This window comes from Bubalus kerabau, chromosome 4 (genome assembly GCF_029407905.1).
Source record: "Bubalus kerabau isolate K-KA32 ecotype Philippines breed swamp buffalo chromosome 4, PCC_UOA_SB_1v2, whole genome shotgun sequence".
Lineage (NCBI taxonomy): Eukaryota > Metazoa > Chordata > Mammalia > Artiodactyla > Bovidae > Bubalus > Bubalus kerabau.
In genome coordinates, this window is record NC_073627.1 from 67,044,398 (window position 1) to 67,061,877 (window position 17,480).

The window sequence follows — 17,480 nt, forward strand, 5'->3', positions numbered from 1 at the left end:
TTCATCCAGTCCAGCGTTTCTCATGATGTACTCTGCATATAAGTTAAATAAGCAGGGTGACAATATACAACTCCTTTTCCTATTTGGAACCAGTCTGTTGTTCCATGTCCAGTTCTAACTGTTGCTTCTTGACCTGCATACAGATTTCTCAAGAGGCAGGTCAGGTGCCCTGGTATTACCATCTCTTTCAGAATTTTCCACAGTTTTTGGTGATCCACACAGTCAAAGGCTTTGGTATAATCAATAAAGCAGAAATAGATGTTTTTCTGGAACTCTCTTGCTTTTTCCATAATCCAAGGGATGTTGGCAATTTGATCTCTGGTTCCTCTGCCTTTTCTAAAACCAGCTTGAATGTCTGGGAGTTCACAGTTCATGTACTGTTGAAGCCTGGCTTGATTTTTGAGCATTACTTTGCTAGTGTGTGAGATGAGTGCAATTGTGTGATAGTTTGAGCATTTGGCATTGCCTTTCTTTGGGATGGCAATGAAAACTTTTCCATGCCTGTGGCCACTGCTGGGTTTTCCGAATTTGCTGGCATATTGAGTGCAGAACTTTTACAGCATCATCTTTTAGGATTTGAAGTAGCTCAACTGGAATTCCATCACCTCCACTAGGTTTGTTCATAGTGATGCTTCCTAAGGCCCATTTGACTTCACATTCCAGGATGTCTGGCTCTAGGTCAGTGATCACACCATCATGATTATCTGAAGATCTTTTTTGTATTCTTGCCACCTCTTCTTAATATCTTCTGCTTCTGTTAGGGCCATACCATTTCTGTCCTTTATTGTGCCCATCTTTGCATGAAATGTACCCTTGGTGTATCTAATTTTCTTTAAGAGATCTTTAGTCTTTCCCATTCTATTGTTTTCCTCTGTTTCTTTGCACTGATCACTGAGGAAGGCTTTCTTATCTCTCCTTGATATTCTTTGGAACTCTGCATTCAAATGGTATATCTTTGCTTTTCTCCTTTGCTTCTCTTTTCACAACTATTTGTAAGGCCTCCTCAGACAGCCATTATACTTTTTTGCATTTCTTTCTCTTGGGGATGGTCTTGATCACTGTCTCCTGTACAATGTCATGAACCTCTGTCCGTAGTTCATCAGGCACTCTGTCTATCAGATCTAATCCCTTGAATCTGTCACTTCCACTGTATAATCATAAGGGATTTGATTTAGGTCACACCTGAATGGTCTAGTGGTTTTCCCAACTTTCCTCAATTTAAGTCTGAATTTGGCAATAAGGAGTTCATGATCTGAGCCACAGTCAGCTCCCAGTCTTGTTTTTACTGACTGTGTAGAGCTTCTCCATCTTTGGCTGCTGAGAATATAATCAGTCTGATTTCGGTGTTGACTATCTGGTGACGTCCATGTGTAGAGTCTTCTCTTGTGTTGTTGGAAGAGGGTGTTTGCTATGACCAGTGCGTTCCCTTGGCAAAACTCTATTAGCCTTTGTCCTGCTTCATTCTGTACTCCAAGGCCAAATTTGCCTGTTACTCCAGGTGTTTCTTGACTTCCTACTTTTGAATTCCAGTCCCCTATAATGAAAAGGACGTCTTTTTCATGTGTTAATTCTAGAAGGTCATGTAGGTCTTCATAGAGCTGTTCAACTTCAGCTTCTTCAGCATTCCTGGTTGGGGCATAGACTTGGATTACTGTTATGTTTAATGGTTTGCCTTGGAAACAAACAGATCACTCTGTCATTTTTGAGATTGCATTCATTCAAGTACTGCATTTCGGACTCTTTTGTTGACGGTGATGGCTATGGTTTATTTCTTCAGGAGGTCGATTCTGATGAGAATGGCGAGCTGGGGTTGGGGAGGGAGGGAAGTGTGAAGATGCTTTGACTGACTCTCCCACCAAGTCTGCATGCCCTGAGGAATAGAAGTTTCCTAAAAATAATGTGTTCTGTTTCAGAAAGATGGGAGAAGGGTTTCGAGGTAGGCAGAGACAATGAAGCTCCATCACATAGATACTAACCTAACCTGAGGACAATACTGGGTAATGTAGTTGTTTTCAGTTTGGAAATAATGTAGTTATTTTCAGTTTGGAGGTACATCTGGTTGTTAATATTGAATATCTGGACATAGGGTTGGGAAAGAAAGTTAAGAACAAGAAAAAGGTTAAAATTTTAAAAATTAGGAAAGAGGATGACTAAATAGGTACACATATGTTCATTATATATGCTGTTTGTAATGCAAACTAACCTAAATGATAGTGCATCATAGCAATTAAATACAGCAGCTTGAAGTCCATTGAAAATGATGTGCTGATGCATTTAATGACCTGAAATGGTTTTTACGAAGTATGTTGAGTAGTGAAAATATGCTAAGTAATGGAAAGTTTATAAATACATGTGGCTAGTTTGATTTTACCTTTTTTTCTTGTATAAAATGTGGAAAGGTGAAGCCAGTTGCCAGTTTAACTGTTTTAACTCTCTTCTTTACTCAATTCCCTCTCCTTGCTTCCCCCGCAAACCTTACGTAACTGTATAGACTTGCTTCTCGTCTGTTCTCTTTTCAGTCCAAGGCTTATTTCAGAAACTCCTTTTTACTTAAAACGTTCTGAAACCCAGAATCCCATTGCTTACAACTCAGAAGTATTGCCGTTTAAGATTTTGCCTGTTCTTTTCGGTTTCAGAAGCCTGAGTTTGAAACTCAGGAGCTATAGTGCTGAATCTTGTACTCTGATTTTCCCTGTGGTGGAGGGCGTTTCCTGAATTGGTGGGAAGCATGTGCACAGAGGATGAGGAGATACTGTTGGACAGAGAACTCGGATGATTTCCAAAAGGTGTCCTGGTGTGTCTGCGTCAGTGAGCGCTGCACATTCTTGGAGAGAAGTCCAAGTAAATGGTGTCACTTTGTATTCCCCCAGCTCTAAGAGGAGTTGTCAAGGAGGGCAGGGAGAGGTCTTATGAGGGAGTGCGGCCTCACCGCTTGATTTGGGAAGCCCTGTTACAATTTGCTAATTTCCCGATCCTTGAAATACTGTTTTAGGAAAGAAAAGGAGATGCACTTTGCCTGTGAGAGAGCTTTCACTTGTGCTTGTGGCATTGCCTCTGAGGTGTGTGCTGTGTCACGCATGAAATGGAGTGGGGCGATGGCGCTGGGTAACTTACACTCCTGCTTACAAGGATTTTATTAACACAGAGATGTAAGTCATTTGTGTTTGTCTCATTTTATCATTTGTAAGGTAATCTTTAAGTGAAATATAGATTGCAGTGAACTGTACACAAATAATAATTAGGAATATTTAAAAGCCATTGTTACTGTTAGGAAACGTAACATCTTTGAAATTACTGCTAACATGCAATGATGCATAGGCATTTCTATGATCCTGTGAGAAACGAATGTTCCTATCCAGTTTGGAGTAGGACCCAGGCTTTCCTTTTCTTCTTTAAACTACTCAGATTTCCATGTTTGGTAGAACAAAGTATAAAAGAAAATATGTGAAATGATGTCACACACATATGAAGTAAAAGTTTGAAAACCCCCCCCCCCTTGTTTTTTAATAGCCAGGTAATTCTTGAATTTTATCTAGCAATCCTAAAGCAGACTCGATTTTGCATTGAATATGATAGATTTTTTTTTTTTTTTTTTCAGTTGTCAGTTATAGCCCAGTAAGAAGCAGAATGCAAGGAGAGAGGTTAAAGCCAGATTGGACTGTTTGCCTTTCTCTGCAGATGCCTTTTCATCATGTTTATCAGAGCCAAAGAAATATTCTAATCAACTAGCAAAAAGTTTTTATTTTCATACCAAAACCGATCTTTGTTAATTCCGAAACCAATTTGATGTCAAGAGTCACAGAAGGACTCAGACTTCTTTTAGGAATAATTAGAGGGGAGACAGTGCATCTAAACAGATAAATGTGTGGGCTCCCCTAAAGCAGGAAGACCCGTCAGTTCTTCTCCTGTGCACTGTCACTGTGTCTGGCGGAAGCAAATAGGCCTGAGGGGACAGGCTGACCTCCCGGAAGTCTGCCGGGCACACAGACTGACAGGCGAATTCCTACCTGTCCATGCCGTGGCAGCCCCAGAAGTGTCAAGGGATGCCCCAGACATGAAATGTTGGTGCATGGGGTCCGCTGGTGGGAAAAGCTTGAATGCTTTATTTCTGATTTTCACGAATTTTTAATTACTGTGCAGTTCTGTATGTTCGATGTTGGGGTAGTTTCTACAGACTAGTGACTGGAAAGTCACTGAGGCAGGACACACGGCTTCTGTGAATGTGTGGGGGACTAGGCCTTTGCTGCCCCCGAAAATAAGAATGCTAGTCTCTTCTCTCTCCTCCCTAGTTCAGAAGCCTGTTGGGGATACACGCTTCATTTGCTTAGTATCTTCATGCTGCAGGCGGCTGGGAATGCTTAGCCTGTGGCTGCTAATTTACTGTGTCGATGCCTGTTAGGTGGTACAGAAATTTTGCTTTTGATTTTTTGTGTAGAATAGTAATAATTAAGATCAGTAATGCTGTCTCCATCTCTACCCAGATAAGAGTGAATAGGGCAAAGTTTGAAGTTTGCAAAATATATCACAGTAGACTTAAAAATTCTTTTTAATTTCAGACTTAGAGATGTTGAAAAATAGTGCAGAGCGTCTCATAAGCCCTTCCCCTAGATTTCTGAGTGTTAGCGTTTTACCTCATGCTTTCATCCTGTCTCTCTCTGTCGTGTGTGCCGTTCCCTGTCACACACTGTTAATTGTACGTATGGGATGCACCATGTTCTTCTTCCCTGAACCCTGTAAGGGTAAGATGCAGACGCAATGGGGCTTCTCAGGTGGCTCCGTGGTAAAGAATCTGGCTGCAATATAGGAGACGTGGGTTTGATGCCTGGGTCAGGAAGATCCCCCGGTAGAGGGCATGGCAACCCACTGCAGCGTTCTTGCCTGGAGAATCCCATGGACAGAGGAGCCTGGAGGGCTCTCTTTGGGGTCACAAAATGTCAGACGCGACCGAGCATGCGCACATGCAGATGTGATGCACTGCAACTGCTAAATACTTCAGTGTGTGTTTCCTTATGAAAGGATGTATAGCTCGTCCATAGCTTCAGTACAGTTTTCAAAATCAGAAAGTTGGCGCTGATCCTGTTATTCAGTCATTATTCCAATGGTTCTCCAGTGTACTGAGTGTTGCCCTGGCTGTCCCGGTCCTGCGCTGCCCATCCCAGGCACAGACTGAGTTCGGTTGCGCGTCTCTGTGGTCTCCTTTTATCTAGTGCAGCTAGTCTTTCGTGACTGACATTTTTGAAGATCGCAAGCCACTTACCTTATAGAATTTCCCTCAGTTTGTTTTACTTATGCTTTGGGGGCAGACTACCCCAGACGTCTTCCTGAGTGGTATCACAGAGGCTTTGATGCTTCCCTCCAAAAATATCTTCAAAACGACCATTTTTAATATTATCATACAGAGGGTGGAGCCAGAGATGCGGAAATTGTCAAGGCATTATAAATGCTGTCATTGTTTTTACTCTCCAGTTGATTTTTCTTAAGAAAATTTATGGCCTTTCAGTTAGTTATGACAAAGTGGAAACTACTGAATAAAATCAGGGGGAGAGGGACCTGGAGCATGTCAAGGTTGCGGTGGAGGGTTTAGGGCTTGTGTTTTACGTGAGCAGGCATGGGCCATTGAGGAACTGGGCCTTTAAACCTTAGCCAGAATGAGAAATTATTTATCCTGGAGTGCTTCTGCCAAAACACTGAAGTGAGTACACTACTCAGTCTCCTGTTAGAATCTTAAACCTTTCCAGGCCGAGCATTCAAATGTTGTAAGTGGAGAGGAAAGAGGGACTTCGTTCTATCTGGTAGAAGTAAAGAAATGCTAAGTTCATTGTAGAATATTCAGTATTTGTTGTTGTTGAGTGGCTCAGTTGTGTCTGACTCTTCTGCGACCCCATCTGGAGCCCTGCCAGGCTCCTCTGTCCATGGAATTCTCCAGGCAACATTACTGGAGTGGGTTACCATTTCCTCTTTCAGGGATCTTCCCAACCTACAGGTCAAATCCATGTCTCTAAACAGATTCTTTACTGCTGAGCCACCAGGGAAGCCCAGTATTCAGTATTACATCGTTTGAAATACTAATAACCCTTTCTGTGATAATGCTTGTTTCAACTGCCTCTGAATGATCAAAGAACAGAACTTGCAGCCCGGTATAGTTTATTTCCTTCTATCTGGACAGTAATAAAAACGAGTCCTTGTACGGATGTGGGGGCTCCGAGCGCCTCTCCCTCCCGCTCCTGGCTGATTGAGGAGCCTCTCCTGCCCTAGCCTGGCATTGTTCACAGTGCTGGGCAAAGTGCAGGTTCTGGCTTTGCCAGGGTCGTTTTTTGTGAATGACTGAACATTTCCGATAGTTTCTTTGTAAACAAAAGAGGACAAGTTCGTTTAAACCATCAGACTGCAAGAGTAGTCTGAGAATTCTGCTGTTTGGAATTTTGGTTTTCCATAAAACCACAAAATAAACTAAATGGGTTTCTTGAGTCTCTTTTTATGGTGTTTGTTTAAACATTAGTATAGTGCCACTCCTTATATTCTGTATCAATTCGTACATTTCTTTTAAAACAACATAGTTTTAGATGTTTATTTTTTGGCATAAAATCTATTACTGCTGCATAATTTGAAGATGTAATCTGTAATCAATTATGTGAAGATCACCTGTTTGAAATTATGGGGGCTCAGATGAAAAAGAATCCGCCTGCAGTGCAGGAGACCAGGGTTTGATCCCTGGGTTGGGAAGATCCTCTGGAGGAGGGCATGGCAACCCACTATAGTATTCTTGCCTGGAAAATTCTGTGGGCTGAGGATCCTGGCAGGCTACAGTCCTTGGGGCCGTAAAGAGCCAGACACAACTGAGCACATGCACATGTGTATATGTGGGTATAGATACACCTGTGACAGCTATGCAGAAAATTAAAGTTCCTTCTCTGCCTTTTCTAACAAATCTACTTCCCAGAGGCAACCATTATTAACATGTTGGTTCATTTTGCTTCATAGTATTTTCTCTGTATTTAAATATACCATAAGCATAACATTTAACCCAAAATAAATTTAACCAAATAATTTTCCAGTTAAACTTGCTACACTGCCTTTGAAAATAGGGTCAGGCATTAGGTGAAATCTTGCTCTTCTCCTGTAAATAAACTGTTACTGAAACACAGCCGTATTCACTCATCTGTGTGTTGTTAGGACTTCTTTTGCACTGACATGGCAGACTTGGACTCAACATGGCAGAGCTGCGTAGTTATGACTCTTCGGCCTCCAAAGCCTAGCAGATAGACTCTTTGGCTCTTTTGCTGACCCCAGTTTTAGATTGTGAGCACTTTGGCATTCGTTTGTTTCGCTTTCTTCCTAGAGCTCTAGTGCGGTTCTGTGCCCACACTGTGCACAGTTTATGGGCTTACACAAGTATAAGTGCAGGAAGAGTTCCCGGACTTTGCTTGCTGGGTTGGACGGCGCGTGTGCAGCTTTCCTGTCTCAACGAGTTTGCACTGGTTGATACTGAACCTAATGATTTTGTTCCAGGACCTCTTTTCCCTGTATCTTTGCCAACTCAGTGCATTAGCCAACTTTTTAAATCTTTACCAGTCTGATAGAGGAGAATGATACTGAAGGTTTGCTCTGCGTTTCTTTTTTGTGTGTTAGATTGAATTTCTTTTCAAATTTAAGAGCCAGTTGTGTTTTTGTGAATTGTCTTTCAGTCCCCTTCCTTGTACCCTCAAGTCTGTTGCATAGTGGACGCTGGTCAAATATTATATATTGAGTTCTAGCGAGGGAACCTGCTTGCTGACACAGCTGATGTAGAGGAGGCTTTTCAAGAGGGAGAGAGACATTGTCAGGGAGAGGAAGAAGTTCTCCTGGGACAGAATCTTGACCACAACCCACACCTCCACTGAGCATTGTCTTTTCTCCTGGACAGAATACAGTTGCCTTTTTGCGAGGGCAGTTGTAATTTTCTTCAGTGTATCCACCTTCCTCTTCAGTGTATCCATCTTTATCTTCAATGTATCCACCTTCAATGTATCCATCTTCATCTTCAATGTATCCGTCTTCAATGTATCCATCTTTATCTTCAATGTATCCATACATTTCAGTGTATCCATCCTCTGCCCCATGTTCTCACTTTGTGGATTCTGTGCCCTGCTGGGTGGTAACCAGGAAGTCCTGCAGAACTCCCTTCCCCAGGGCGTCCCTCAGATGACTTAGGAAGGTGGCTTCTCATACTCTCATGTGAGTGGGGCAGGATGTGCCCTAGTCCTTTTCCTTACTTCCAAGATTGAGATGCATTTTTTTTAATGCTTTCCTTCCTCTGTTGATTGTAATTATTTCAAGTGATCCTATTTCTTTAGGAATTACTAATGAGCCGCATAGCTCTCCATTGTCGCTCACAGAACACGCTCATTGTTCCTTGTTGGCTCTGCAGGAACTCACTACACAATGACCAACGGGGGCAGCATCAGCAGCTCCACGCACTTGCTGGATCTTCTGGACGAGCCCATCCCCGGGGTTGGCACCTATGATGACTTCCACACCATCGACTGGGTGCGAGAGAAGTGTAAAGACAGAGAAAGGCATCGACGGGTACGTTTGCTCAGTAATCTTCACAACAGCAGCGCACAGAGAGAGCCTTGAATAACGTTGTCTTTCTGCCAGTGATCTCAGGCTGCCAGTGGTACAAGCACACTTAAGTCAGGTTCCACATAGTATAAATAATACGGTTTTTTCTCTATAAGTTTTAAAAGTTTATTTATATCCTTTATATTTCTGGAAGGGATTTGAAGCAGCTTACAATCAAAGAAGACAGAATTAGGAGGGAAAGGCAAAGGCCTAAGAGTTGAGGAAGATCAAGCCAAGTTCAGGAAGTAGCAGTCAGCATGGCTCTTGACTTTGAGCATCAGGCCAAAGAGGAAATGTGTTACATAATTTCAGTTGTTGGAAAAAGAAGCAGCTTACTGGGGAGATAGTTTCCCCGGGCTTTGCTATTTTATCTCCTTTCTTGGTTTTAAATCCTGAGCTATTTCTCAAATTGAGTCCTGTGTGGACATATGGAATGTTGGTGTACAGTACTAATAATAAAGAATGGCTTTTGCTTAGAAACTACAACGTATGTTATCTTTTTTGTTGTTGTTTGTGGTTTATTGATAGTGTCATTCAAAAATTTTAAGAGAAAAAAATCTCTTGAAAATAAAATTCCAAATTCTAAAAGGCCATTTGCAAATTTGAGCTCTGAAGTTAACTCATAGATGTAATAATTGCTTGTACAAATGAGTTACTACTTTTCATAATAATGTTTATATATCTATTAAACCTGAAATTGGACTTAGATTATATTGTTGATGCAAAGTACTGCTTCTGAGATTCATTAGTCAATATTCACCCTTTCTGGAAATAAGACATGACACCATATTAGATGATAAAACTGAAAAATTTCAAAAACATATACTTAAAAGTAACAATAACAAGCTCATTATGTGTTAACACAAACAATGTTTGTATGAAAAATAGCTATTTTCCGAGATAAAAAGTGCTCAGTGAGAGAGCGGCGCTGGACTGCATCTTCATGAACCTCACTCGTTACTGTCTGGTCTCCTGAGAGCCGCTGGGTTCTCTTACCTGCTGCTGCAGACTGCTGGGCGTTTCGATTGAAGTACATGAAGAAAATCCAACCTCAGCCACGTAGTTGGAAAAGCCAGGAGTATTTTAATAACCTTTTCAGGTCATTGTGGATTTTCTTATTTGATACTGCAAGACAGTGACAGGGACATGTGGTTAGTTTCTTAAAGGCTAGCTGCAGTGTGTGACCTAAAACTGTATCAGCGAAGTTCTTGTCTTTGGTCACATTAAAATCCTTTGGTTCGCCTTGAACTTTGAGTGAATGATTTTGTAACATTATGCCGTGATTCTTTGGCAAATACTGATTCACTGATTCATGCAGTTCTCTGAATAGTTGACATGTTCATTGTACCGTATCAGTATGCAGTATCAAAAAAGCCACATTTGTTAATGTCAACACTAATCTCCTTGGAAAAGTCTTTAACTGTTGGTATCTGTCATTCTTACAGTAATGGATATAAGTTCTTTAAAATTCTCATTTTTATTTTGAAGCTCAAAATCTGTCATTGGAACCAAATACACATTTTACTTTAAATGACAAGCTTACTTGGTTCGTTTTTTGAGAAAAATACCTCAAAAGATTTCCAAGTCTGAAAAACCATAGTTGCAGTATTTTTTGTTCAAGTAAGAATGGCGCTCCGTGAAAGTGGCTTATGCTGCAGCTCAGAAAGACCACACAGAGGCTTTTCCTCAGGCCTCCTCCTTCACGGCGTGTGAGAAGTGCTGTGTGCAGTCTTTACACGTAGTCTTCAGGAGTTGCGCTTCCAGTGTCACGTTGTCCCTTTATTTTTTAAAAATACAATCATATATATTTATATACTTACTTTTCTTAGATAAATGGTAACATCCTATACACATGGATGCCTTGCTTTTCTCCTCCACATGATACTGCATTTATCTCATTCTTTTTTAATGACTACAGAGTTTCTCATGACATAGATGTAACTGCAGTTTTTTGGACCAATACTGTATTGATGAACGTTTAGATGACTTTCAAATTTCTGCTTAATATTGTATTTTATTAAACATTAAAAGTTTTTAAGAAAAAGCAATGTGAGGTTTATTATTTTTGAAAGAAATGACCTACCTTCAACCCTAAAGCAAGGTGAATATCTGTAATTGGTTGCTTATAACATAGGAGGAGTAAAATTGCCTCATTCAGCCTTTTGAATGTGGCCTTGTGGCTTGAAATAGACCAGATGTTTGAAAGGGATCAGATCACTGAATTCTGGCTGTAGCCCTCTCACGGGTCGGTGGAGCAGGGAATGCCTGGCCTGAGAGTGTGGCATGTGGAGCAGCCAGGCAGCAGGACAGGGAGGGGTTGGCGGTTCCGGGGGCTTCTTGTGAAGCACACGCTGACAGAGAGCAGACTGGCCCTGGGCGTCTACGGATGAGAGCTGGCGTCACCTCTGTCAGCATCCTCTGCCTCACACAGCGACGGCACCCCGCCTGTGGCATCGGCACACTGGCACGCTACAGGCCTGAATGCTTCGGCAGCCCCTGTATTCACAGCATTGTGTGGTACTGCGTTTACGGGCACAGTACTGTTCGTCACTGCCCTTGCCTTTTAGGACCACTACATGCCACTTAACTGCTGGAACCAGAGGAAGAGCAGGGAGTGACAGCCACTTTGAGCTGTAACGTCTTATTTCTGTCACTATAAAAGGTGTATGCCAGCTAACTTCGGTGCAGTCTGAAGCAATCTGGGTCAGCATCCATTTGGACAGTGGGGCCCTCGCTCTCATTCTGAGGCTCTGGGTCGATGCTTGTCATCTGGTTCACAGGTGCGGCAGCCGTCTGACCTGCTGTTTCTGCCCCAAACTCACTCACTCTGTTGTTTAGTTGAGAAAGTACTGTTCCATGTATAGTAACTGAGGAAATTGTTGGATTCTAGAATTGTGGCTGCTACTCACAGTTTGAAGAATGAAGCATGACTGTTTCTAATTTCAGATCAACAGCAAAAAGAAAGAATCCGCATGGGAGATGACAAAAAGCCTGTACGACGCGTGGTCAGGGTGGCTCGTGGTAACGCTCACAGGGTTGGCATCAGGTAAAGAGGACTGTTCACGCAATGCTGCTCTGGTTAACAGGACGATAAATAGTTCTCCCCTCTTACCTGCAGTTTTTTTTTTTTCCCCCCAGAAACTTTTGGATTTTTAGAAGCATTTATTTTGTTTCTTTCCTTCAAAAAAAAATCCTTAAATATAAGAGTGGGAGGCGGGAGGCTCAGAGCTCTGGGCTTGGCTCGATCACCTTAAGTGTCCAGTTTGATCTTTCTCACTCATTGTCTTTATCTGTAAAATACCTAGTCTGCACCAGATGGTCGGTAAAGTGTCTTTTAGTGTTAACATCATAATAAATAGGTAATATTTATTGAGTGCTTCCTGTGGGTCATGCCCTGTTCCAAAAGCTTTGTGTGTATGTAGACCTCATGGCAGTCCCGTGGTCTGACTCGTGCAGGTGGGGGGCTGAGCACAGAGAGGTTAAGCGACTTGACGAGATGTCACAGCTCACAAGTGGGCAGGCCACGGCTAGGGCCGGACTTTAGGCTCCAGTGGGCCGCAGAGCGCTCAGCAGCCCTGGGCGCGACTGGAATAGCAGTGGAAGATGTACAAACCAGCAGGAAGGGCTGCTTTACTGACTTTGAGCTTCCACCATGGAAGAGTATGTCCTGAAGAGCATGACAGAAAAATATACAATTGTGGAGAGAATAGAGGGACGTCCTGAGATTCTGAGGTGTTTATGTGACCCGTTCACCTTATATGAGAAGGATTTAGATTTTGACCATCAATTTGTGTATTCTTTGTATTCTGTTTGTAATATGATCTTGAGATGTTTTATTTTTCTGTTAAAAGAAAAAACCTGATTATTTGTCACAGTAATTCATTCCTGCCTTGAGTTTCACTAAATCTAGTGGTTATTCCATTATAGTGAGCTTAAGATCCTTTGTAAGTCTATGAATTGGGTTTCCAATTAAAAAACACCAGTAAAAACTCTGATGTCACAGCCAGAGATGAGGCTCTTCTGCCAAGGGACAGCCTTTGAAAGAGTCAGACACATATAAAAAGTTACAGTCAATTTCAATGACGTTAACTAGTTTTAATTTCAAAGAAGAACAATTCTAAGAATAGCTATTTACGGTTGTTAAGAAGTAGTGTAAACGTACATATAGTAAGATTTGAAAACCTTAGGTTCATAAGTTTGTGCAGTATTTCCCATATGACCATTTATTGCAGGGCGTCCCCAGCTCTCTTTGACCCTGTAAGTTGACAGTTTCGGACGCCCCAGAAGTGGACCGTCTTCAGTGTCTCCAACATCTTTTGCAGGGGCACTGGCTGGGTTAATAGACATTGCGGCCGACTGGATGACGGACCTGAAGGAGGGTATCTGCCTGAGCGCGCTCTGGTACAACCACGAGCAGTGCTGCTGGGGGTCCAATGAAACCACGTTCGAAGAGAGGGACAAGTGTCCACAGTGGAAAACGTGGGCAGAGTTGATCATAGGCCAGGCCGAGGTGAGTCCTGCGCTGTGTCCGAGTGGGTTAACAGTCAGTACAGTGAAGCTGGTCTCTAGTTCACTTAACAAGCTAGAGGACTGCACCTGTCCTAAAGGGAAATAGAGAAGTGTATGAACAGGGTAGAATGGAAAATATGAGACTGCATTGCTGTGAGTAGAATTTAAGTATTGTTTCAAAAGCTCTGGTATTAGTTAACTGCATAGCCACAAACAAGTCTACTGCATTATGATGTAAACTGTGTTTTTATTGTGGAAATGAAGTGCAGTAGGAGCTGTATAAACACAGAGGTTAATATGAAGCCAAGTTATCAAAACTGCTCATTAACATTGTTATATCACAGTTGTTTGGGAAGTATAGGTTATCAAGAATTATAAAGTAAGTCTTTTAACTGGAGATAATTTTATAGAAATCCTTAGATTTTTCCTTGTGGCATTACAGAATTTACATGGTTATTTTACTGTTGATGATATTTTATAAAGAACATTTAAAAGTCAGAATGTCATATATATATGTATGAAGAACATTTTAGAAGTTAGAATAGTATATATATATTTTATATGTATATGTTTTTGAGGAGCTATGGATATGTTTTTAGAATTTTCTTGTAGTTGAATCTTAGAGCTGGAAAGAATGAGATGGGCAGTTACTGTCTCTCACTTGATCTCCAGAATTGCTGCAGATGAAAGCTGAGTGTGAAGGCAGTTTTGTCTTCACCAACTGTTTTCAAAAACTGGTTTGTGGGTTGGCAGAGATTGAAGTGCAGCTGAGATTCTTGGCAACAAGACTTTGGGGATCAGAAAGCAGCTAGGGAAAATATTAAATAGATTGTCTCCTTCTATGTATACAAATATGTTTTAGGTTCCACTTAAATAGTTTGCTCCATAGAGCTGTTACAGTTGTGGCGGTAAACCACGAGCCTTTGCCGAGTTTGCCGCAAGTTGCTTGGGTGGAAGCACTGGGATTAGCAGTGCCCGTCAGTCGTTAGTGAGTTCGTTCTGTTGACCCTTTTGGTTTCAGGGTCCTGGCTCGTACATCATGAACTACATGATGTACATCTTCTGGGCCTTGAGTTTTGCCTTTCTTGCCGTCTCCCTGGTGAAGGTGTTCGCACCGTACGCCTGTGGCTCTGGCATCCCAGAGGTAAGCTTGCAGTGCTCAGTGTCTTAACATTTTGTGATCCTGATGCTTAGGTTTTTGCCCGTGGGAGGCGAGATAATGTTTTGCTGGGGAAACAGTTGGTCTGTCATACAAGAAAGAAAATTTTTAAAATGTCCACTGATAGTAGACTTTGTTGAAAGAAATCCTTCCCCATAGTTGTTTCATTGTTTTCTGGAGAGGTCGATTTTTTTTTCTTCTCGCTCTGATGTAATACATAACTAAACAAATATCAACACTCAGTTAAACACCAAGAACTTGGAAAAAGTCAGCCTAAAATTCTTTGGTGAATTAGTTGATGTTTTTCTCTTATGAATTGGATTTGAATATATTTATTCTCTTTTTATAACTTTTTTAATTAGATAAGATAATCCTTGAATTTGGCAAATAATATTTATAACGATTTTATACTTTAAATATTTGATCATAGTATAAAGTTTGAGGTTTTATATTTTATCAGTAATAATGTGAAGAATACATTTAGGATTGAACATGAACTTACTTCTTTTTCCTCCCCCTTATTATTTTTCTGTTTTGAATAAGTTACTAACTTTTTCTAGTGCATAGCTTTTAAAAGCAATGTTTGTGATCGTAAAGCTGTATTAGGAACATCTTTAATACGGAACAATACCATATAGTATTCACCAGTTGTCACACATCCTTCTTAATATATAAGAAAATATTACACATAATTACACATTCTACTCTGAGAAGACATAATATCTTTAAAGGCAAAATACCTTTATTTCTGACACAGAGTGTCTGAAATGTATCTAACTGTATTGTATTTCTCTAGTAGAAATACTGCGATTTACCATTAGCTGGTTATGTAATTGTACCCCCGTACTGAAGCCTGTAGCCCCTTATCATGGCCTGGTATTTCAGTTTTGTTCATGAGCTAGGGCTGCCTCCTACCCTTGCAGGGGAAGAGAGTTAGAATACGTTACAGATTTATTATATAGAGCATAATAGTTCAGACTTTCAGAAAATGAATTGTGAGTCTTCCATTGCCCACTGAAATTTGCAGTTTCTTAAAGGAAATTAGCTGCTTTGATCTTTCCTTTGTAGATTAAAACTATTTTGAGTGGATTCATCATCCGAGGCTACTTGGGAAAATGGACTTTAATGATTAAAACCGTCACATTAGTACTGGCTGTGGCATCAGGCTTGAGTTTAGGAAAAGAAGGGCCCTTGGTCCATGTTGCCTGTTGCTGTGGAAACATCTTTTCCTACCTCTTTCCGAAGTACAGCACAAATGAAGCTAAAAAAAGAGAGGTGAGTGAATTCTGTCATTTATTTAACAGGTGAATATCCATTACATACACTTAGTCCGTGAACAGTTTCGCATATTTTACTGTCTCCTTTTTGGGTAAGTTCTGTACTCAGATTCAAATTGTAACGTGAGACTTCCTTGTACTCCTTCCCCCTTTCTGAATGGTCTCTGGAGTTGGCCTGGTGTCTGTTGGTTTCAGTAGGATTTCAGAAATATTTTCCTTTGCTTTTGCTTTACCTTACACCTTTCCTTCTCTGACGTGTTTCCCAAATGTGGCATCGCTTTCTCTCCTGGTTCTCCCCGTCAGAGTTCCTCCTGGGGTGGGGCATCTCACCAGCTGTTCTTCTCTGGAGGAGGGGTGCCACCTCAGGGAGCTTGCGGCTCCTTAGGGAACCCAGAGGGCGTCAAACCACCTGAAGTTGATACTGGTTCACAGTGAAGGGCATGTAGCACCCGCTCTTTACTCAGCTTTTTAGGGCAGCTTCCTTTGCCCTTTTGTTTAGGTCATCCTGAGATCGTGGAGACATTGAAACCTGATGTTTCCAGGTTGCTGTGGATATTTTCTAGAAGAAAAGTGGGCTCCTTGCACCTTCTTATTAGCTCCGGACTGCATTTGTCAGTTCACTTCCATTACTTGCTGTTGGACCTTGATGTTGTGGGGGAAGATTTGTTATTTGTTCATTATAAGTGCAAAAATTACCTTATTAGGTAATATTATAGAAATTAACTTTACCTGGATTTTGGTGTAGACACATTGTGATGTTTATGACTTAACTTAATTCTGACACCTTGGAGTATACATGGCTGGCTTTCACGTTAATTGAAAGCATTTAGGCCTCATATTTTGATTTTCTTCCTTTGCCCACTTCTTTTAATATGTTCAAATGATTCTTAGATACTTATATGGAACAAATTAAAACATCTGTGAGTTGTAGATACATAGGTGCTAGCTTGATTATAAATTCTGTTAAAGGTAGAATCAGAAAATTCTGTAAGGTGTGTTGTCTACAGTCGGGTTGTTGGGAAAAAAACACTGAAATGGTAAGTTAGACTTGCTCCTCCGTGTCAGAGTCTGCATTCTCGGGCCAGGTACAGTTTAGGTAAAACAAGTATTTGTTCATTTTTAATTTACCAACCAGCAATCTGACTATGGAGTTCATGCTCATAACACTTAGAATTTAATTTTTTATTGTTTCAGATTTCTCTTTCAAAGATGTACAAATTCAGCATTTGAGGAAATGTATTGGTAGCCTCAGATATTTGCTGGAGTCAATTAGTAGAAGGAATAAAGACTCTTCAGAAAAATGGTTAATTATGAGTAGATGCCCAGTGACTTTGTGTGTGTTTGACTTCATGCTGGTGGGAGCTGGAGGGGGACCCTGAGTTCTGTTCCTTCCTTCCCGTGGCCTGTGTGCTGGGTCTCGGGGTGGTCAGCCTGGGCCCTCGGGGTAGCTGGGGTTTGCACCTTCACATGAGGCTCCCGTGGTGGCAGCAGCCATCTCTTCAGAGGACTCAGTTGACTGAAAATGTAGGGAAACGGGATGGGTTTGCAGTTCCCTGGTCATTGCACTAGAATGTGGACTGAAGTAATGATAGTAACGAAGCAGTGAGCCCTGAAATCTGAAGAAATGATATCCTACTTAAAAACAAACGGCTCTCCCTGAGCCCCAGTCCTGGCTTGCTGGTCTTCTCACGCGGGCATGCAGGCATCTTGATGCTTGACTTCATTGCCTTTTCTCCTTTACATCCTGTTTATGTTGGTATATCTCATGCAAATGTTTTTTGACTGAGTATTGAATATTTGAATGACTTTTAAAGCAGAAGAGAAAAAAGTGTTTTTAGAAGAAATATTTGTGTTTGCTTGGAAAGGAAGGTGACATGTGAGTTAAATTTGGCTGGGGATGTAGACACTCTGAGTACACGCAGACACTGAGTTTG

The 17,480-nt window shown here is 41.3% G+C and overlaps 1 protein-coding gene across 5 annotated transcripts in view; it reads left to right on the plus strand.

Moving 5' to 3' along the window:
* CLCN3 (chloride voltage-gated channel 3) overlaps positions 1-17,480 on the plus strand; it is an 85,172-nt gene that overhangs the window by 45,817 nt on the left and 21,875 nt on the right. For all 5 annotated transcript variants that reach the window (XM_055577637.1, XM_055577640.1, XM_055577638.1 and 2 more), the window contains 5 exons: positions 8,408-8,565; positions 11,548-11,647; positions 12,924-13,111; positions 14,132-14,254; positions 15,338-15,544. In XM_055577637.1, the coding sequence (XP_055433612.1) occupies positions 8,408-8,565; positions 11,548-11,647; positions 12,924-13,111; positions 14,132-14,254; positions 15,338-15,544 (776 nt within the window). The remainder of the gene's footprint in view (positions 1-8,407; positions 8,566-11,547; positions 11,648-12,923; positions 13,112-14,131; positions 14,255-15,337; positions 15,545-17,480) is intronic.